This window comes from Medicago sativa, chromosome 2 (assembly GCF_051527215.1).
Source record: "Medicago sativa cultivar Bolivia chromosome 2, Bolivia_mono, whole genome shotgun sequence".
Lineage (NCBI taxonomy): Eukaryota > Viridiplantae > Streptophyta > Magnoliopsida > Fabales > Fabaceae > Medicago > Medicago sativa.
In genome coordinates, this window is record NC_140750.1 from 81,856,715 (window position 1) to 81,878,763 (window position 22,049).

Here is a 22,049-nt window from a genome sequence, read left to right on the forward strand (position 1 = left end):
ATTTCTTCAACTTAGTAACAATAACTTTTTCTTTTTGTTCCAAGCTTGTTTTGCTAGGAGTCTTGTTTCTCTCTACTTGTTAGATCAAATATTTATCGCATCAATATGTTAGTAAAAGATTTTTCCTGAAGAATGCTAGGAATCAGTCTTCAAATTCCTTACCCAAGGACATGATTTGGAGTTGGTTTCTATATATGGTCTGCAAGCAATTCCTTTACATTACAAACTAGACTGCTTAGTCTTCATTTTCTCTAACACTACATAATCAGACCATTTTGTTCATTCCCAAGCAACTCATGAGGTTTTTAAGGCTCAGTCATAGACCTCAGCCACTTCAATGGTGAACTAGAATACTTGGTGTTCATCAAATTTCACAAACTGGGTTGGACCTTGATTCGGAATAAAGTTACATGTCGCACTCTGATCCCAGGAGCCACTATATTGGTCACTATTCCTTGTTACTCACGCTTCAAAATTCAATGAAGACTTTCTCTTTTAAGTACTTTAGCATGTGTACAAATCATCTAGACCGTGTCTACTTAATTAAAGAGACTTTGAATACTCCTATAATAGGTTGTCCTATATTTATTTTATTTTTCCAAAAATTTAAAGCCCTTAAAAAGGAATTCAAAACTTGGAATATTAATACATTTGGCGATATTAAGGTTAAGATTTTCTTTTTTGAGAGGATTAAGGTTGATAATTGGTTAAGGGAGTTTACTCAAATTGTATATTCATATCCTCGATAAGAGCTTTACTTGAATCATAATTGTATATTCATATTTATTTCTCTTTTGTGCAATTTAGATAATACTCCCTTCAGTCTCACATCTATAAGCAAAAAATAACTTGTTAGATTCATTAAATATCTAATGTATTTGGTCTATAATATAGGCAATATTTAATGAACTTTAGAAATGGTTTTTTGTTCATAAATATAAATTTGACCGGAGGGAGTCGGGAGTAATGTTTAAGTGCAAAGTTTTGTGTATCTTATACCCGCTTACATATGGTGTATGTGACATTGCATACGTTTATCTTTACCTCTCTTACATTTTATTTTCTATAATTTACACGCATTTCAAAAATACGTATAAAAGCAACAAAAAAAAACATTGTACTTGACATCAGAATTTTGATAAAAAAAATCATCTCAATCATCAATGAAGCTTGAGAGGCTCAACGTTTAACGAATATGTTTGTTAACAAAGTAAAACGTGACATGTGGCACAACCGTTCAACTTTGATTATCCTGATTCCTGATGATGAGTTCAGAGTAAACAAAACAGAGGTTAATCATCGGTTGAATAAAAAAATAAGCTGTATTCAATACATAAAAACGCTTCACTTATTTCCTGTCAAAAAAAAAACGCTTCACTTATGAAACTTTCTAAAAACTCAAAGGACTTCACTAAACTAAAAGGAGTAGATATGGTGAGAAGAGTAAAGTTAAAATGATATGATAAGAAACTTTGATGATTTTCAAAACTAAGTATTAACAAGAATAACTGTTCAACTTATGCTTTCATGTATCTTCTACATATATGAGAAGCTTCATTATCAAGAATGTAATATTTATTTAAAAAAAAAAGAGGAATTAAGAATGAAGCTTCTCATATGTCTTCTACGAAAAAGAATGCTAGAAAGAAAAAATATTGTCAGAATCTTTTGCCTGTAGGCATGTTCCTTACCACTCTCTACTACACCCAGCAACCTCACCCGTATTCTGTCAAAATTTAGGTTATATTTTTCTACCTGTGTAGCATTACTCTTTCTGTACATGCTCTTTATCTGCGTAGTTGTTCAGTCAAATTTGTCCGCGTGTTTAGCTGAGGACTGTGAAAATAATCAACGGGGCAATGTCACCATGGTCGTGTACCGAACATTTCATGTCTATGAATAATCACAAAATTTAAGCTCAATTTTGCCTTCCAATGCAATAATGCTCTCTCCCTTCCCGTTCATTTGTCCCTCATACACCCTTCACAATAGTTTTCACAGCAGAAGGCCGGTGCAACTTCTTCAATACACTTAAACCAAACTTAAACAATAATGGGATACCTTCAAACTGATTGAACATTCAGCTACTGCCCAGCTTCAACCGCTGACGCGTAAGAAATGAAATGCATGTTCAAAAGCAATAACCCATCTCCGTAAAGACCTGTACCCTCAACAAGTACTTCACTGAACCATGTGCATACATTATACAGTGCTGAAAGACGCTCTCCAGACAGCATCAGAACCTGAATAAGGGTGCTCATTGTACATCAAAATACTTCCAGAAATTTCCAGATCATGTCAAGAATACTTTTTCCTTTTTCACTTCAATGACAAGGAATCTGGGGTCAGTTCTAATTTAACTTCACATTCTACCGAGTCAGAAAACAGCAATCCTAAAATCTATATATCATCCAACAACTAACTTAGAATTATAATTATTCATATCAAAAGGTTAAATTAAACATATGGGTGACATATCTAGAATAAGATAATATAAAAGAACTTGTTCAAAAGATGATATAAAAGAACATAAAACCAGCCGACACATTGATAACCAAAATGTGATTTGTACGAAGAAAATGAATAACAAAATGTTTCAAAGGTATATATCTGATCATTAATATCCAAAAGTAACAAGCTTGTTAAAAATGAGTATTGTGTTCACCACCATGATTCTGAAATCATTTACTGTACCTATACCATAAGTATCTTAAGACAAACAATTTTGACTATATTGGCATTCATATAATGACATTTATTCATGCATATGCATACATCAAAAAAGAAGTAATTTTATAAGATATGTAAGGGTCTCAAACACGAGAAATTCACCCCAAAAGTCCATGAATAAAAAAATCCATGAATAAATCACCCCACAGAAATACTTTCTTCGATAAAATAACAGAACAGAATAGACTGTACACGTGCATCTAGAACATGCAAGATTTGCCGGCAATGGAAGTAATAATAAAAAAACGCTTTATGTGTGTGGCAGAGGGAAGGAATGTTGAAGGGAAGAGTGCTTCACAACTTACAAGAGTTTATAGGGTATTTGCCTTCTGAAATATGATCTTGGTCGAAATATTATTCAGGAAGGTACAATGAGCAAACTGAGTTGAAATAATTAGTGCTTGACAGCTTGTATAAATGAGATGCCGTCAAATTTTCCGGCTTGTTACTTTAAATATTCAAGATGTACAAATGAATAGAATACAAAGAATATGAGATCCATTTGGACCACTGCTCTGTCAAACTCAGCGAGTTTCCCTATTCCACTAACCTTAGTTCCCAGACAATATGGACTGCATTGAAGCCAAATAACTGGAAGAGTATGGAGGTTTTCTGCTCTCAGCCAATGCAACAATCACCTTTGCTTTATTAATCTTCCCAGATTTCTTTAGGCCTTTCAGCAACATAAAGATGGTATCCACATTCGGAAACCAATTTTTTCGCATACTATCTTTGCACAAAGTATATGCCTGACTAAAATCATCTCTCTTACACAAATTATGAATCATGGTCTGATAAATATTAGCACTAATCTTATAACCCTTATCGTGCAACGCGGAATAAACTCTCATCGCCATTTCTGGATAACCCGCCAGAAAAAAACCCTTGATAACCAAAACTAAGGTAACCTCGTCAGGTGTAACCCCATTTCTCTGCATCAAAGCCATCAGTTTATTGGCGTCCCAAACTCGCCTAACCCTTACCAAAAACTGAATCCGAACATTAAACGTATGAAGATTCGGCATAACACCCTTCAAAACCATCCGGTTCCATAATCCATTGCCAATCTCCCATCTCTTATGATCATAAAATGCCGAAATAAGAGTCGTGTAAGTAACAACATCAGGCTTAACACCCTTATTATTCTCACAATCCAACATAAACAAATAAGCCTCTTTCAGCTTTTCAGCTTCACAAAAAGCCTTAACAGCAATATTAACGGAATAAACATCTAACCTAATATCAAATCTTCTAGGAACCTCATCTATAAACCTCAAAATTTCATAAAAATCTCGACTTTTCGCCAAAACATTAAGCGTAGCATTAAAAGATTTAACAGTTCTAACACATCTAAAATCACCCATTTGATAAAAAGTATTCAAAGCATGTTGAATCATACCAGCCTTACCATACAATGTAATAATTCTTACAACAAACCCTTCACGGCGTGATTGCGGTAACTTCTTCTGCTGTTCGAGTAATTGCTCAATGTAATCGAATCGTTTAGCACTGGCGAGACGCGAAATGGTGTCGTAAAAGGCGAAGCGATTTTCAACGACGATGGGATTGGTGGCATTGGATTTGAAGATGTGGAAGAGTTTATGTGGGTCCCACTCCGATTTGAGGGCTTCAAGAGCGGGTTTTGAAGGTTTCCACTCCGATTTGAGGGCTTCAAGAGCGGGTTTTGAAGGTTTCAACTCCGATTTGGGGACTTCAAGAGCGGGTTTTGAAGGTTTTAGGGTTTTAATGGCTGTGGAAGAAGGTGCGAAAATTTTCAAGAGAGTGCGAGTGGATCGCAGAGAGGTAATTAGCATGATCAGGGAAAGAGTGAGAGGATCATGCTCGAATTCTTCGACAATGGTGAAGAACATTGGAATTAGGGTTTAGGAGCAATGAACAACGCCACCATGAGATTCAATGGGGTTTTTCCCCAATTTCTCATCCATGGATTTTTCCATTAAATTACTATTATGACCCATCGACCAAACCAACCAACGTAGGATAGTGACACTAGAGATTTTCAACCTTTTACTAAACCACTTATTGTTTCAAAAACAAAAAAAAAAACTAAACCACTTATAAAACTAAGTTTTTTTTTTTTTATATGAAACTAACTTTTTTTTTATTAAGCAAAATGATTTGGGTTTAGGTGGGTTTTAAGAGCTCGAACGAATTTTGATTATTGGGTGGAATATGTTTTACTTATGTTTTGGTTTAACTTCGAATTCCTCTTCCTTAAAAATCAGATGGTTAGATCCCCGTGAGCACTCAATTAGTAGGGATATTGCATATTATACGTAGGGGTCGTGGTTCGAACCTCGGACACTTCATTTCACCACATTATAATATGTGAGCTCTAGCCACTAGGCTACTTAACAAAAAAAATCAGATCAGATGGTTAACACTAGAAAAAATATTAAGAATGTATATTTTTCAACATTATCTCTAACATTTGGTCTTTTGTTTAATGACACCTAAAAAAATCTTTTATCATATTCATTGAGTAACTAATGTATATGATATATATAGTGGACAAATACATCAGTTATTCAATGAATATAGACCATATACATCAATTACTCAATGATCTTAAAAAATAGTTTTTCTTTTCTCTCTTATAGTTGGGACATGTGTGAATATCTAGCACAACTCTTATCTTCTAACTTATTTCTAATACTAATAACAATGCTAAGAAAAATTGCCAACCCTAATTCTACTACTCTTTGGCGCCAAAGATGCTTTGTTGTTATTGGTCCACATGATTTTGTAACTCATCTATTTGCTAAATATTTCCATTTACATATATTAATTCTTATATTTATTATGTAACTCACCATTTGAGCTTTGTAACTTTCCACTATCTATTCTTACATCTTTCAACTACGTCTGGCTGTTTTTTTTTGTACGATTTATTCATCTACAAGTAGTGTTAACTCATTCATTTAAAAAAATAAAAAAATAAATAAACGGTCGGTTACATTCCTATTCATATGTAAATAACAATTAATTATTGTTTGTACCAAAAAAAAAAATTAATTATTGTAACTCCTTTTATTTTTATACCATCACTATAGGATGTGTCCCTTTACATTCCTCCACGTAAAACCTAAAAAAATGTTAGGCTTTAAATCATCTTAATCTCTCATATTCCTTTTTTACTCATTATATGTTGCATTTGATCATTTTCCTCCTGATCTTTTGGCTTTACCACCAGGTTTGTTGTTGATGTCAATGACACAAAGTAAGCTATTTTCTACGTTTTTTTTAACCATGTTATTCAAGTGTTCTAATCTTATTGTATAATCTTTACTTTCACAGGCTGGGAGTAGTTAAAAACAAAGGTACGCATACCTTTGTGGATGATTTCTCTAATATGCTAATTGATGAGAAGGTATTGGTTGTTCCTCTTAAATTGACCATATGGTTAGGTTATGTAATTATCTATACTTATCCTCTTTCATTTGTATTGCTCAGTTTATTCTCTTATATGAATATGATGTTGTTTAAGAAATTAAGAGATGGTGTGACGACAAAAAAAAACAGCGGAATAAAATGACTGAGAATATATTGACTTTTTTTACATTCCTAATTTTAATTATATGACATAGGTAATTGAACAATTGTAGTTTTTTTTTTTTTTGGGAATTTTCAGGTGTGAATCACATATTCTATTATAAAAAAGAAAGATGTCAAACCACAATTGATTATAAGTTAAGTTTTTGAATAACAAAGCCAGTCATAAGCATAGTTCATATGATCCGAGAGAAAGACAAAGAAAAATTGACAAAGTTGCCTCACGGTGGAGTGGCTGTCTGAGAATACATTAGTCATGCTATTATTGGCCATTGAACAATGCATTCATTATATGCAACTTCTTGCAAGCTTCATTTTTTCTCTATTGATGTTATGGTGTAACAAATTTGTGAAACTAATGTTTTAATTTGTCACAGGTGAATCTAAACTTATTTCACAAGACCGGTCCTAATATTTTTTTCTTCAAGGGAGACTGGTCCTAATATACGTGACTATCTTTTATGTTTGGTCATGTATGTATTGGTAAAATATTTATGAAACAACTATTATCGCAATACTCAAACTAATTTTTTTTCTTGCAAGCTTCATTTTTTCTCTATTGATGTTAATAGGTAACTCCATGAAGTCCATCACATTTATTTTCATATATTATTTTTCAATGTAAATGACCCGTGCGGTAGCACGGGTAAACGGTCTAGTTTTATTAGGTCTTCCATAATGGTGAGTGCTTTACCTATTTAGCAACATACTAAATACGCACTCCGATTGTGAAAATTAATATTTGGGTGTCTATTGAGAAGGGTGGTTATGGAAGCACCCTCTCTATCTCTCTCTCTTCATTTTTTGTGGATCTCGTTTTTTTTTGAATCGGCAAAATATTATTAACCAACAAGCCCGTGCAAGAAGCACTAATAAGCTTGGGTGGAGAAAAAAATACAAAGAAGGGGAAATCGGTTGCCTTAGTAACACCGGCTCGAACAAAAACCCTTTAAAAAACCACCCATAAACTCATAAGAGTAATGACGCGAACATATACAAGTGAACATACCACATGCATACCCCTGCGTCAACACCTACAATTAACCAACCAAGAAAGAAAAGGAACCCTCCTGAAGAAAGAGGCAGGAGTATACATAAAGTGGGCCATATGCATACCCACACCTCATCACCCAAAAAACCAATATTCAAAGGGACCGAAAGAAACCAAGGACAACAGTAGAAGCCGCAAAACTGCCTACCCCCTAACACAAACTAACACAGAAGGAAAACCAGCATCAAAACGCCACCTTTAAAGCCAAAACCGAAACTAACAGGAGCAAGGAGAAGAAACAAGGCACTGCACACCAAGACAGCAGCATGGTGCTGCCACCTTAAAGCAACACCCGAACCCCAACCGCCAAAAACAAGCACAACTGCAGCCAGCCAACCACCAAAAAAGAATCACCCAAAAACCACCTCCCTCCACTACCTATCAAGGCAAAACCTTGGGTTCCAACACCATTCATAAAAAAGACAAGATGGAGTATCCAACCTTTCCAACATCCATCTCCAAGATAACACTTTAATTTCCTCAACCACTTCTTCCACCTCCAAGCACTTTAATTTTGTGGATCTCGTTTAATAAATCATAATGAAATAAATATAATTATGTTGAAATGTAAAGATATAGAATTATTTGTGAAACCTATTTAGTAATTTATTTTGCGGTGCTGGGTTGGAGAAAATTGGTTCATGTTAAGTACTATTGTGAAATGAGTGATGTGGAAAAAATGAGTCCATTTAAGCACTAAAAGTGGAGGTGCTCTGTTGTGGATGGTCTTGGTTACACCAATCAAACTCAATATTTTATGATAATAATTGCAATGCCCTTAGTGCCAACGTACTTGAATTAAGTTAGCATAGTGGTTTGATTGAGTTTGTGTAATGTACTCATTTGAATTATGTTTGAGTAAGATCTACTGTTTAAATATAAACATTGGATCTTTATCTCATATAGCCTTCGATGACATTCCATATGTGACTGAGATGTTGGGGAGTTCAGGGGAACACCTAGAGCAACAATGAGTCGGTGCTTCAGAACTATAAGCGGGATACACCACATATCCGTTCAAAACCTTAAGTCATTAAGTATATGGATAATAGGATTTCAACCAGAGTGAACCTTCTACGATGTCGAGTTTTGAGATATTATGAGGCAGATGTCATGTGTGCTTTATGCGGGGAGGAGCCAAAGTTCGTTAATCATCTGTTTATTGCATGTGGGGTTGCGTCTAGGGTTTGATATAGGATTTTGAGATGGTCTGGCTGGGAGTTAGTTTTTTCTAAGGGATGCACTGAGTCTTGTTTAGGGGTATTTTGTGGTGCATTGGAGAGAGAAATCTAGGAGAGGTTTTATCTTGATCTAGCATACGACCGTGTGGTTCATATAATCTACTAACAATGATTTGGTGTTCTATGACAAGACATATATTACTGAGCAACTAGTTAATAAAATTCAATATAGTTCTCAATTTAGTCACTCAATTTTTTTCCAACCGAATTCAAAGATTTGAATGAAATCATAAATAATATCAAATTAATTTAAAATTTCTTACTAAAACAAATTTATAAATAATCCTCTATAAATTTTCAAACTAATTTAAATATGTGTCTTGATAACGGGTGTCCCGAAGACACTTAAGCATTCTAAATTAAACAATTACACCCTCCGATCTCTAAACAAAAATTAATTTTTTTATTTATTGAATTAATGATGTATGTGATCTTTATTACTGACCACATACATCATTTATTGAATGAATTTAAAATATTAATTTTTGTTTATAACAGTGACCGGATGATTTTTTTTTTGAAGGAAACATACTTATGGCATTTCATTGATAATAATAGTTTCAATACAATTGGGTATCTCAAAATAAACGGCGGGACTAGCTAGTAACAGGGCTTCTCTTGCAAGAGCGTGAGCAGTCTCGTTGGCTTGTCGCCTAACAAACTCCACCCTAGAGTTGGAAAATAAAGCAGTAAACAGTGACCGGATGATGTATTCTTTAAAAAAGTAGTATTTCGATTTCCGATGTTTGAATACACATATTTTGATAAATATTAATGAATTTTAAAAAGTATCTTGGAGCACTCGTTAACATTTCATTTTAAATATGACCCGATAAAATTGTAAAGGGCTAATTAGGTATTTTGATTTAATCGACTTCGTGACCTAGTGCGAGGTTTTCGTTTAAACTCAAAACAACAGACACTTCATACCTCGCCGCTGTCACACCTACACGGTTGCCGGAGAACAGCTTCCACAGGTAACGAAACAAGCTGCTTTTCTATCGTTGAATTTCATTTTCCATCGAATTTTCAATGCCATGTCTAATTGTTCTGTTCATAACTTCTTCTTCTTCTGTAGAACTCTTAAAGTTTGATTCCAAAGATGCAGCACGATGAGGTTATATGGCAAGTTATCAGACACAATCATTGCAGTTTCATGACCAAGTATATCAATTCTACACTTTCCCTGTTTCAAATTAGAATAATTTATCAATTTCGTCTCTTAACTATCACTGTCTCGTCAATTTAGTCATTACACTATTTAAATACAATAAGTAGTCTCTAAAGTATATGAATTCTGTCAATACAGTATTTGAAAATCCATTGATTTAGCCTCTGTTCTGATAAACAACTTATTTGGAGCTTATAGTATAAGCGCTTATCATGATAAGTGCTTATGTGTATTATAAGTTGTTTCTATAGCAAAAGATAAGCTTATCATGATAAGTGCTTATGTGTATTATAAGTTGTTTCTATAGCAAAAGATAAGATAAGTTCAATTTTCTACAGATAAGTTATAAGTTGTTTTCATAAGTTATCTTGAAGAACTTGTGAGGATAAGCTGAAAACAATCTACGGACTAAGCTGTTTTCATAAGTTCTTCCAAACAGTCTCACAAAACTTATGTCTATAGATAAGCTCAAATAAGCCAATCCAAAGAGGCTATTAGACCCTAGCGTCTTAATAGTAGGGACTGAATTGAATGATTTTATATACCTTAGGAATTACTTATTATATTTACATAGTTTAGGGACTAAATTGGAGAGAATGTGAAGTTTATGGACTAAATTGATGGTTTATTTTTCAAATTATTTAACACCTCTTTTCTTTTCCATTTTTTTGTGTTCGTAGAATTACGACGGGGAATTTTTGTAGAAACCCTTACAATGTCACTGGAATTTGTAACCGAAGCTCTTGCCCTTTAGCTAATAGTCGCTATGCCACCATTCGTGAAGACAAAGGTACTTTTGCTTACACATCTTTTTTTATCGTGTTAGATTTCAGCTAGAAATTAGGACGTAGTTATGAAATGCTTGTGTGATGTGAAGGAAACTCCATGTTTTTGGTCTCTATGTCATAGCTCAAGTAGTTGAGCTCAGACATTCAAAGGAGTTAGAGAAGAGGGTCCCAAGTTCAAATTTTGATTACTTATACTAACAACTAACGTTTGTCTATAAGAATCTGCATACTTTTCCTGAGCTGAGGTGAAAGTTTGGTTCTTTGGAGAACCCACGAGAAGAAAAGGACATATTGAGGCCCTGTTGGATATTAATTTTGATATCTCACTTTATTTATGCTTTTTGATTCTTCATGTATCCTTATGTAATAATTTTATATTTGTATCCTTGTGAGTGGAAAATGTAATAAGTGGAGAATTTGTGATAAAGAATGCAAGCAATGATACAATTGCAATGTCTGTTGTAGGAGTTTTTTACCTTTACATGAAGACTATTGAAAGAGCTCATACGCCAAAGGATTTGTGGGAAAGAGTTAAGCTGCCTAGGAATTACGAACAGGCACTTGGAGTCATCGACAAACATCTGGTACTGCATATTTATGTAGTCTTTGCAACATTTAAATATTTGACATTTTACTTGAAAGTAATTGTCGAGATTGCCTTACCTTTCTGCATTAACAGATGTATTGGCCAAAGCTTCTCGTACACAAGATAAAACAACGATTGACCAAAATGACCCAGATGCGGATTCGTATGAGGAAACTTGCTTTGAAAACAAGGTTTGAACTGAATTCTATTTGCATCTTGTTAAGCAGCGCCTTATCATTCTGCAAGAAGCTTGTGAAACTGATACTCCAAGCTGCATATTATTTAATTTCTGCATGTTGGTTCTGAACATTTGAAAAATCAATTAAAATACCTTTTTTATATTTTTATTTCCTGTTTTCACTAATAATTTAAAAAATGCCATATTGCTTTACCTTTTTTTCCTATATGAAAATATTTTATACGGGAAACAATTTTTGTAAACCCATCTTTTATACTTGTTATTGAACATGAAAAAAGTGGGGTGGACAGTAGATGCCTAACCTCAAACCCTCATGAGTAATTGATTGTAGGAAAAAAAATTAAGTGCACGCATATTTAGACCGCTGTTTGATTTTTGTTATCATTTTTGGCAGCTAGACAACACAAAAAGATGTTTTGCTGGTATTATCATCCTTAAATCCGGTGTTAAAACATCCATTTTAGGGGATTTAACATTTTTTCAATTCAGTTTGGGAAGAATCCGTTCTCCCACTTGTTAGATGTAATTATACAATGTTTGCCTCACTTTTAATATTCACCCAATATTTTAAATAACATTTGTACTAGGCATTTGGCATTTGATGCTTAAATACTTTCCAAAATATACAACTTTTTTCATGCTGATAAGTAATTTAAATGAAGGATTTGCTTAATCAAAGGGAAAATTACATTAGAAAGATATTGCTTCCCTTTTCCTATATCTGATTGATTTTTTTTTTTTTTGCCATAGTCTATCCTGCTCCTGCATATTTTTGTCTACTTTTTGTACCATATTTGTTTATTTAGGAATCATTAGATATTTAGAATTTCGTTACTTGTAATAGTGGACCCAAAGCAGTGTACTGATGTAGTCATGATATTAGTATATATGGAATAATAAGACTCCTAAAGGATCTGTTTGTAGTATATTGAATCATCCTGGGTTTTTAAGCATGCCTCTTTCTATCTCAACTCCCAAACACTCTTAAAAAATATTATTATTCCACCAAATCATTTTCACCCCATCTAATTTTAGGATGAACTACCTTGTCAAGTATTTGAATTAAATTTTATGAGTGTTACGATTTTATAGGTATTTTTCCTTTGTTTTTTTTTCTTTCTGATTTTATATACCATATTTATGATCTCACAGTGGGTGTATTATTCCACCAAATCATTTTCACCCCATTTAATTTTAGGGTGAATTACCTTGTCCAGTATTTTAATTAAATTTCATGTGAATGTTATGATTTTATTGGTATTTGTTTTTTTTTTTTTTGAACTTTTGTATTTGATTTTGTATATGAAATTTACGATCTCACATTCGGTGTATTACAACCCAAATATATCTGTATATGATTTTTCCCTAATACTATTATAAATGTACATTTGTGTGAGAATTCTTCATCTCCTTGATCTACTATCTTTTAGGTTGTTGTCTTCAGTGAAAGTTCATAGCAGTTTCGCCATAAAAGCAGCCTGTTTGATCATGTTGGTATGTTGTTTTACAGGGAACAAATAATAACACTACCAAGGAAAGAGACAAAGAGAGAATCTAGAAGAGAAGCAAAGGCTCAAACAGCGGCTGCTATAGAGAAGGTTATAGTTAATCCTAATGTTACCATGCATATTAAATTATATGTTGTATTCGCTTTCCTCATTGTTGCTTTTGAATATTACTTAGGCTATTGAGCATGAGCTAACTAAACGCCTTGAAGAAGGAGTTTATGCTGATAAAAGAGAAGTGCGTACTGAAGTGGAGATTCAGACTGATAAGGTTATAGTTAATCCTAATGTTACCCACACATGTTAAATTATATGTTATCTTCGCTGTCCTCATTGTTGCTTTTGAATAATACTTAGCAAATTGAGATGGAGATAGTGGGACGCCTCCAAAATGTAGGTTCGCAACCAGGTGAAATATTCAACTATCCTACTGAAGCGTACTATAAAGTTCTTGATATGGAGAAGCTTCAACCTGCTGATGAAGAGGATGAAGAGGTACATATTTTATAATTCATTTTACTCTGTTGTGGATTGTGTTGAAAACAAAGTTCTTAGAGACTTAACTTGGTAATGTTGACTCTGGGTCTTTTTTTCTTTTCAAATTGAACAGGAAGCAGAAGTAGAATATGTAGAAGGTTATGAACTTGAAGAGGAAGATGACATGGAAGATTTTGGTGCGTTTGCAATTCATGAGTCACAGGGCAATGATGCCGATCATGAAAATGGTAACATTTACTCCCTCCGTCGCTTATTATAAGAACCTCCATTCAAACAAAAATCATGAGTATTGAGAAAAATAGGTGCAGTAATTAATCTGTCAAAAAGCTGTGTTAGTTTTACATATTTATCCCTACAATTATTGATATCATAAGAGAAACATAATATACGTTTTCCAATGGTACTCTAAAAGGGATAAAGAAAAGTTTGTAAAAGGTCTTATACTTAGGGACAGAGGGAGTAGTTTAGAAGCTTTGCAATATGCATGGAGTATTTTTTTCAAGCTAAAGTATGTGTAACAGTGAAATAGGTATGAAAATGCTTTGCGAAATATTTCTTCACTCATCAAGTAATTTGGTTTTGCATAATTGAAGCCAAGATACAAAGTATTCTGAACAAGATACACATGGTATGATGGTTAAGAGTGTTTTGTGACTTCTCTTTCATTGAGCTGGTGGGTAAACATAGTAATGAGTGATATTATCATAGTTTATTTTGCTGCATAATTTATCCTCCAGTTACTTGTCATATTTTCAACATCTTCTAGATACCGCAGTCAGATCTTTCTATTCTTTGTACTTAAAATCTTAGCTTTAATAGCACATTGCTTTTTGTAGTTTCAAGTTATTATTCGTACAAGCAATTCAAATGATAAAAAGGTTATAATCCCCTCTACCCCCCAAATGTATATTACCAGACCTTTAGAGTGCTGCTTTCTGCATGGCTAACGGGCAATGGCTAATAATTCAAATGCTCAGTCTACTAATGCTGATGTCTAAAAATTTGAAACACTTTAAAAAGCAATAATTTCTTGACATCTACTAATGCAGCTGGAAGCAGTGAAGACGAAGAAACTGAAGCACGTAATCAGAGGAAAGCCAAAAGGAAAATGACTTTAGCTTCAAAGAAACTTGAAAAGGATGCCCTTGATACTAAATCAAAGAAAACGAAGGTCCTCATTGAGGTAATTTAATACTGTTTCCTTGTATAAACTACAAAAAACTATCTGTTCTTTTAATTGCTATTGGGTATTTTGTCTTGCACTGCTATGAATCAGTTTCTGTGTACGACAACTCAACCATTTCTTTAGGGAACTTTGGGTGTATCAGAATTCCTATATATACAGTTGTCAGTGTTCTGTTATAATTTGAAGGCTCCTATTACTGATTTTAAATAAATGATGCTACAAACTGGAATCGCATTGCTCTGAACTGTTGAGATAGATGATGTTGGTAAAGTGCAGATTTTGTTTGAGTTTGAAAATAGAGCTGATGCCTCCAGTTTTGTATGTTGACCACAAAGCCAATCCCTTATGACTTCCCTTTCTTTTGCTTGATGTATTGCATAGTTTTGGTTTTGTCTGGTTTAGCAAAATTACATTCCGAAAGTTGTAACAGATTATGCCACACACTTTGCTGTAATTTTGTGGGCAGTGTTCTCTTGTTTGAAAAAATAAGAAATGCCTAAAACCTTAGGTTCCAAACCTGATATCACAATCTTGATTTTCATTGTTTTCAGGTGGAACACGACGATGCTTACGAAAGACAAAGATTGGTACAGTAGTTACATTGTCTGTTGGTTACTGATAGGAGAGGGAAGTTGCTATATGAGAAACTGGATTTTGACTATCATTTCTTCAAATTAGTTTGTACCCTGGAAGAAAAAAGATCTGAAAGCATTTTAAATTATATTCCGTTTATGTCAATTTATTTTACCTTTGTTTGGAAGAATGACAATGTAGCTTTGTTGGTTTGATTGAGCCAGAGCATCTCAATCCTACTTTGTTTGGGGATCGTGATTGATCAAATTTTGTTTTATGTGGATCATCAGGATTTTGGAGTTCATTGTAATAGTTTTTACTCATGTTTTATTGCACACCTAGCGGTGAGCTATGCATCATATATACATGTCTTCTTTTACTGTATGCTTGACACTCTTGCTCTTGCACTTGCACAATTGAATCAAATGATTCAACTGATTGGTAAGGTAAATGTGAGTTATTAATGTCATATTTTTAGAGTAGTATCACCTTTTACACATTTTTTTTTGAAGATTTCACCCTTTACACTATTGCACTTACTATAAACATTTTTTAAAATTCATAATGTCATATCGGTCCCTTCTTTGTGTTAATTGTTTTTTGATTTCGAAAAATAGGGTCGGCCAAAAAATGGGCTCAATGTAATACGCAAACGCCTCGTTTCATATTTTTTATTTAAGTATTTGTAAGAGGTTAAGTATGTCTTTTGTCCTTATAAATATACCAATTTTTCGTTTTAGTCCCTTTAAAAATTTTCTTCAACTTTTAGTCCTTATAAAAATTTTCAATCACTATTGTTGGTTCCAATTTATCTATGGCGGGCACTTGAAAATATTTTCTTTATGACATTTTGTATCAACACCACAGTTATCACCAATAATGCAACCTTCTTTTTCATTATATCCAATAACTGTTGCAGGAGCCAAACTTATGTATCTTCTTCTATCTCCCTTCTAACTACACCAATCTCAAATACGATATTTTTTTGTTAATTAACATTTTTTTTCAATAATTATGTTTAATTTTAGTAAAACAATTATGAGTGAAATGGAAGTAAAACAAATAGGTCTTCCAGGAGCACACCGAAGCCACGCCTAACCACCTATACATTTCAAACCACTTAAACTTTCAAAATGAAATTTTGTTTGATAAATTATCGTTTTCAAGAGAACATTTAAACTACAATTCAACTCCTTTTTGCGTTTATTTCACTCACTATCAAGTGATTTAGGATTAGATATAAAAGTGGGTCGAAATATAAGTTCCAATCTAAAAAACTACTAATTGGAGATAGAAACTAAATTTTAGCACAAGTTTTTTTGAAGAAGAGCTTTAAGTTAAAATAATTCCAAAGGCAAAATAAATTCTACTCTAAAACATCCAAAAATATCTATCACTCTTACCTCTAAAATCAGTTTTTTTTTTTTTGAGGCTTTAAAATCAATTTTGTCTCCTCTAAAAGTGAAACCAAACATGCACAGCTAAAACTGTACCAAGATACTAAAGGAAGGGGGGGTTTCAATCAACCAACAAACAACCAAAATAAATTATAAAATCCAACTACTTTGTATTAATTAATATTATGCTGTTAATGGTACAAAATGACACCTTCGAGTTAAAAAAAAGCATGACATTTGCTCATAGTACTATTCGAGGTCAGACCGTAATTTGATTGAGATTCTTCCTTTACTCTTTTGAAGTTATCACGAGCAACCCCAAAGCACCGATGAGAATATACTGCAAAACATAAGAGACAGCTTTAGCACACTTCATACTTGTTGCAATTCAAATTATAGGATCTACTTGCTCTAATGTAAGGAGTTGACTTGAGAGAGAAAAGTGGAAAATCATAGCCCATTGGTTTAAAAATCATGATAGGTTTCACCATAAGCAAACCTTGATGATAGGTTTCACCATAAACATACATAAATGTAAAACAACCAACTTCAGCTAAATGATAACACAATAGGTTGGCGGAGCAAACAAACCTTGATGATAGGTTTTTCAGTCATGATAATTGTCACCCAGCCAACATAAGGTAAGAACCTGCCATTGACAAATACAAGCAATGTTAACACAGAATGTCATACAATGATTTCGAAACATGCTTTGTTCTATAGGAATGCAAACCGTAGGAATTAGCGTAGGATAAATTAGGATAAACCCTTGGTATGTTCAAAGGTTCAAGAAGTGATAGATATTCCACAAGTAGGTATCTTCAAGCATAAACCATGCATAATACCTTAATATCACAGATCTCATTCTTATTATAGTTCAAGACTTGATACTTAAAAACATATAACCTTAATCTTTATGTTACAAGTCTATGAGAAATGCTATACATACCCAACAGCTCTACCCATAATGTGGTGCCTTTGCAGCCAAAGCTGGCCATGAGCATACAGTAGCCTGTCATCCCCATAGTTGTTATCTCCTACCAAAAACAGCAAAATACAAGAGACGGGCGTTACATTATCAGACAACCACTATATAAATTGACAACTAAACGAGAAAAAGGAAATATAATTGGATCAAATTCACTATTGAGATTGGGTTTGTATATGTAGAGCGTAAATTCAGCAGTCAGTATTTCAGTTATAGTCACTACCTTTTGTGAGAACATCAACCTCCCCAGTATCTCCTCTTTCATGTACCTACAAAATGATCAAGCATTTAGAGTCTCAAACAGGACAATCTTAACTATCATTCAACGCATGAAGATCAATCCAGGTAATATCAATCTTATCCATTATTTCTCAGATTAGTGATACTCTCCAATCTCCAGTTTCCACAAGTTGCCACTTGCAAATGACAAGATATTGATGAAAGTAGTTCAAACAGCACAGAGGTTCAAAAAGTGAAGGAGGAACTTCCAATGGCATCAGTTCACAATGTATCGATCCTTATATATTTTTTTTTTTATTGAGCTATGATAAATAAGAACTAAAAGCAGGTAGTGACTATGTTGATAGGACCCAGATACAAAAATGGACCCACACCCAAATCAAGCTTGGTAAGCTCATTCTGTCATGTAAATTATGTAGTTACAGTTTGAATAGGTATCCCTACACATTCAAGAAATGAAATGTATCCCTCCATCCAGCACTGTGAACAACTTTTTCCTAATATTCCAGCCAGAAGACAATTATGTGTGGATCATCTCATGATCCAAGGCTCTAACATGAGAAGGTGCAGAGAGCACTCCGTCTCAAAGTCACATTCAGCAATGATGCAACTGATGAAAGAACATACTAAATTCAACCAAAATACTGAGCTTACCTTAATTACACGATGCACGATCGGAATCTCTCGCCCCTAAAGGAAAAAAAAGGGTACATGCCAACAGATTTTGTCAGTAAGGAAAGTATCAAACAGAATACAAAGAATCTGAAAATGCTGAAATATAGATATGAATTGAAGTAAGTAAAACATACAGGATATACAACAGAGAGGTGAACTTACATCTATATTAAATACAACAATCTCTCCTGCGCGAATTGGATCCTTACTCATGTGTAAGAACAAGATGTCCCCCTGCAAAAACCAATATTCATTAGCATCAGAAAGAAACAGACGATTTGAATATATATATATATATATATATATATATATATATATATATATATGCAGCTTGTCTCTTCTTGATGACACTGTACTGTTATTGTAGGAAAATATTAGATACAGAATTACTAAGGCTTCGATGCATAAGATTTGCTTACACGTTTGAATCCCGGTTCCATACTTCCAGAAAGAACAACGACAACAGGAGATTCACTGCCAGTGATGCACATCAATGCCTTCCATATTATCAGTGCAGACGTAACAATCATGCCTGAAGCAGAACACAAGGAAAACAAGTTCTATGAATAAAACAATGATCTGGAAGCAATTCTATGCCGTTCATATAATCTACATAGGCCCTGTTTGGATTAACAGTTTATTTACAGATTATAGCATAGAAGCTTATCGTGAGAAGTGCTTATGTATAAGCTATTTCTATAGCCAAAAAGATAAAATAAAGTTAAATAAAAAAATAGTTTTCGTATGAGCTATAAGCTGTTTTCAAAAGCAATCTTCGAGAACTCATGAAAAACAAGTTAAAAACAGCTTATGAACAAATGTCATAAGCTGTTTTCATAAGTTCTTCCAAACAGTCTCACAGACTTATATGATTGGATAAACTCAAATAAGCCAATCCAAACATGCCCTTAACATTAGAATTCCTCACAATCTCCCCTCATCAAAATCCTTAAAGATAAACAACCATTTATCAATAAACCCATAAACCACAACACGAAAAACCTTGAATTATAAACTAAATTGATGATAAACCCACATCTAAAATTGAAAGGAAAAAAAAACGATACCCCATATAATAATTGATTAAAATTGGAATTCTTGACATAAACCCTAAAAATACAAAAATAAAAAAGTGAAGATTTTTCATCAAAAACATCAAAATTCGACGGTTTCAAAGTGGACCCAGATCAATGTAGCTACCAAATATAAATTGTATAACGTAAAGACAGTTTATTATTTTGTTGAATTGATTGAGTTGAATTGAATTGGGGGAAAGAGAGAACTGACCAAGGCTAACAGCCTGAGTGAGGACCTGACGGATCTGAAGAGATTTGATGGAATCGACAGTGTCACCAACGAAACCCATTGCGTTTCTTTCTTGAATGAGAAAATTGTTGCTTCTATTTTGCTACCAATTTCTTGAGTGAGTGAGTGACTCAAGAAATTTCTCTGCTACCAACAAATACAAATAGAGAAACCCAAGGACCAAACAAAACAAGAGAAAGCGCATTTTTTTTTATTATATATATTAATTATTAATTTCTTACCATAGAGTGAAAAAAAATGTCTAATTTTATTATCTGTTTTCTGATTGGATGTAATTCGGTTAAGGGTGTCAGTGTTACGTAATTCTGTTTTCCCATTGGATGTAATTATGTTAATAGTGTGTAGGCAGTTACGGTTAGAGAATATCTTCTACCGTTTTATAAAAACAAATACTCCTACTATCTTTGTACCAAATATTAATATTAATTATATTTTTATCTTTTAAACGTAATAAATATATATTTTCTATATATATTTTTTGTCACGTAATCTAATGATATTCACTTTTAAATTGAATAAGTGAAATGTCTTTACTGATTTTCTCTCTAAAAACCAATATCCTCTGACCTCTCTCTACACTAAACGCTCTCTCTACACTAAACGCGTACGCCTCCCTCCATCCCTCAAATCCAACCTCCATCTTCTAAGATGTAGATCTTTAACCGCGGTGGTGCGACGAGGCGCATCCCTTCGCACCACCACATCTCCCGACCTCCGGTGGTCTCTCGCGGTAGCCTTTTTTCCAGTGGTTTCATTAGCTTTGGAACCCGGAAGGATCGGTTTTGTTCGGCCTCCGTTTTCATGGCCCGATTATGCTAGATCTAGCTCTACCGGAGGAGTTTTCCGACAGTTTCGTGGTGGTGTTAGATCTGGATTTCGTCGTCCAGATTGCTGTCATGGTGGTCACGTTTTTTGGTGGTGTTAGGTGGTGTGAGGAGGGGCTGATGTGAGGCAGTAATGGTGGTTGTTGGTGGAGGTGATGCGGCGATATGAGGAGGTTTCGGCTTTGGGTTGTGTGTGACAAGCTTGGGGTGGCAGTTTTGGTTGTGTGGTGGTGTTGGATCCGCCGTTTTTGCTCCACCATTGGTTCTTTGTACTACGGTGACGAACAATTTCTCCTTGTCACAGGCGGCCGCCTTTTTATGGTATGGGTTATGGTTCCGCTTCAAACCGGCGTCGCTGCCCGTGTTTTGTTGTTGGATTTTGTCTCCTTTAGATTATGTTTGTGTTGTTCCTTATTTCTTGGTGAGGATGTTTGACGGCGTAGTGATGTAGTGACCGTGGTGGTGATGCACGGTGGTGAGGCATTGGTGGTGAAGGTTATTCAATTGTGGTGGTGGTGGTGATGCGTGGAGGTGGTGAAGTGTGGTAGGGGTGATGATGTGTGGTGGTGGTTACTGTTTTAAGTGAGGAGGCGTGTGCTTGTAGGGGTGATTTCCTTTGGAAGCAACCTTGTTACACGGGTCCTTGTTCGTCGTCACTAGCTCTTGTTTGTGCCTTTTGGCTGGTTTAGGTGTTTACTGAGTTTGGAGGGTGTGTGTCCCGTTGTGTTGAGCCTTTTCCTTGTGATTTGCTGGTTGGTTAAACTTCGCATGCCATGTCTTTTGTCTTACATATTGTGTGCTGGTTTTCGGTGGGCCGATTCATTTGGCTTCGAGATCGGGAGTCGGGGCCTAGCTGCAATCTTTGTTTGACTTGATTTGGTTTTTCTCTGGTGTACCGGGGGCGAGGGGTGCCCTGCTAATTTGGTTCTAAAGTCTGGTGGGCCGATCACTTTTGATTCGAGATCGGGAGTCAGTTCTTTGACTCAAGTTGGTTTTTGGGCTTTAGATTTGTGCTCTTTCGGTGGATCGGAGGTCGCGAGGTTGTGAAAGCTGCATGATCCTTCGGTCAGGTGCTCTTCGAAATGTGGCTCAGCTTGGGTGTCGGGGTCTGGGTGTTTTATTTTGAGGGTGTTCTTTGGGGGTGAGTAGTGACGATGGGCGGTGGTAGATACTGTGTTTACAATGCTTGTTTTTTAGGAGTCTGTTTTAGGTGGTGATGTGTTTTGGTGGGTTTATCTTTAGGGTTTTTTAGGTGGTTATGGTGTACCGTCTATATGCGGCACCATTTGTATCTTATTTCGTCCATACCTTGCGTCTTGCGGGGATGGCGTTTAATAATATTTGCAGATTCAAAAAAAAAAAGTGAAATGTCTTTACCAATTGAGTTATACACATCGAGATAATAATTTTTTTGTTAAAGAGAACAAATAACCATTAAAACTCACATGCAAAGTGGAAGGATCGTTGTTCGAACCCCCGCTTTCAACCTCGCAATATC

At 34.6% G+C, this 22,049-nt stretch overlaps 3 protein-coding genes across 4 annotated transcripts; 1 reads left to right on the top strand and 2 right to left on the bottom strand.

Moving 5' to 3' along the window:
- Positions 1–1,457: 1,457 nt before the first annotated feature.
- On the bottom strand, positions 1,458–4,804 carry LOC146951450 (Tetratricopeptide repeat (TPR)-like superfamily protein). Of its 2 annotated transcripts, none has more exons than XM_085747431.1 (2): positions 3,036–4,804; positions 1,458–2,243 (listed from the first exon to the last, which is right to left on the bottom strand). In XM_085747431.1, the coding sequence occupies exon 1, from the start codon at positions 4,599–4,601 to the stop codon at positions 3,282–3,284; it is 1,320 nt and encodes a 439-aa protein (XP_085603557.1). In that variant the 5' UTR covers positions 4,602–4,804; the 3' UTR covers positions 1,458–2,243; positions 3,036–3,281. The 2 variants fall into 2 exon arrangements, with proteins under 2 accessions (XP_085603557.1, XP_085603556.1); XM_085747430.1 differs by having other exon boundaries at positions 1,458–2,322; positions 3,036–4,756.
- A 4,724-nt stretch (positions 4,805–9,528) lies between these two features.
- LOC146951451 (protein mak16-like) lies at positions 9,529–15,485 on the top strand. Its single transcript, XM_085747433.1, has 11 exons — positions 9,529–9,572; positions 9,674–9,759; positions 10,447–10,556; positions 11,020–11,138; positions 11,234–11,331; positions 12,850–12,937; positions 13,023–13,115; positions 13,202–13,339; positions 13,455–13,569; positions 14,392–14,525; positions 15,080–15,485. Exons 2-11 carry the CDS (start codon positions 9,698–9,700, stop codon positions 15,122–15,124), a joined length of 1,002 nt encoding a protein of 333 aa, XP_085603559.1. The 5' UTR covers positions 9,529–9,572; positions 9,674–9,697; the 3' UTR covers positions 15,125–15,485.
- Positions 15,486–16,644: 1,159 nt separating this feature from the next.
- Positions 16,645–20,032, bottom strand: LOC146951452 (Peptidase S24/S26A/S26B/S26C family protein). Its single transcript, XM_085747434.1, has 8 exons — positions 19,689–20,032; positions 18,821–18,933; positions 18,564–18,635; positions 18,381–18,416; positions 17,710–17,755; positions 17,448–17,535; positions 17,090–17,147; positions 16,645–16,838 (listed from the first exon to the last, which is right to left on the bottom strand). Exons 1-8 carry the CDS (start codon positions 19,765–19,767, stop codon positions 16,788–16,790), a joined length of 543 nt encoding a protein of 180 aa, XP_085603560.1. The 5' UTR covers positions 19,768–20,032; the 3' UTR covers positions 16,645–16,787.
- Between the last annotated feature and the right edge of the window lie 2,017 nt (positions 20,033–22,049).

What these genes read in the sequence shown, in the direction of transcription:
- LOC146951452 (XM_085747434.1), bottom strand. Translation starts at nt 19,767, where the DNA reads ATGGGTTTCGTTGGTGACACTGTCGATTCCATCAAATCTCTTCAGATC. An exon ending in TTGTTGTATTTAATATAGAT is followed by an intron (nt 18,417 to 18,563) that starts GTAAGTTCACCT and finishes TTTTTCCTTTAG; the next exon opens with GGGCGAGAGATTCCGATCGT. An exon ending in GGTTGATGTTCTCACAAAAG is followed by an intron (nt 17,536 to 17,709) that starts GTAGTGACTATA and finishes TGTTTTTGGTAG; the next exon opens with GAGATAACAACTATGGGGAT.
- LOC146951451 (XM_085747433.1), top strand. Translation starts at nt 9,698, where the DNA reads ATGCAGCACGATGAGGTTATATGGCAAGTTATCAGACACAATCATTGC. An exon ending in AAACTTGCTTTGAAAACAAG is followed by an intron (nt 11,332 to 12,849) that starts GTTTGAACTGAA and finishes GTTGTTTTACAG; the next exon opens with GGAACAAATAATAACACTAC. An exon ending in CAGCGGCTGCTATAGAGAAG is followed by an intron (nt 12,938 to 13,022) that starts GTTATAGTTAAT and finishes AATATTACTTAG; the next exon opens with GCTATTGAGCATGAGCTAAC.
- LOC146951450 (XM_085747431.1), bottom strand. Translation starts at nt 4,601, where the DNA reads ATGTTCTTCACCATTGTCGAAGAATTCGAGCATGATCCTCTCACTCTT.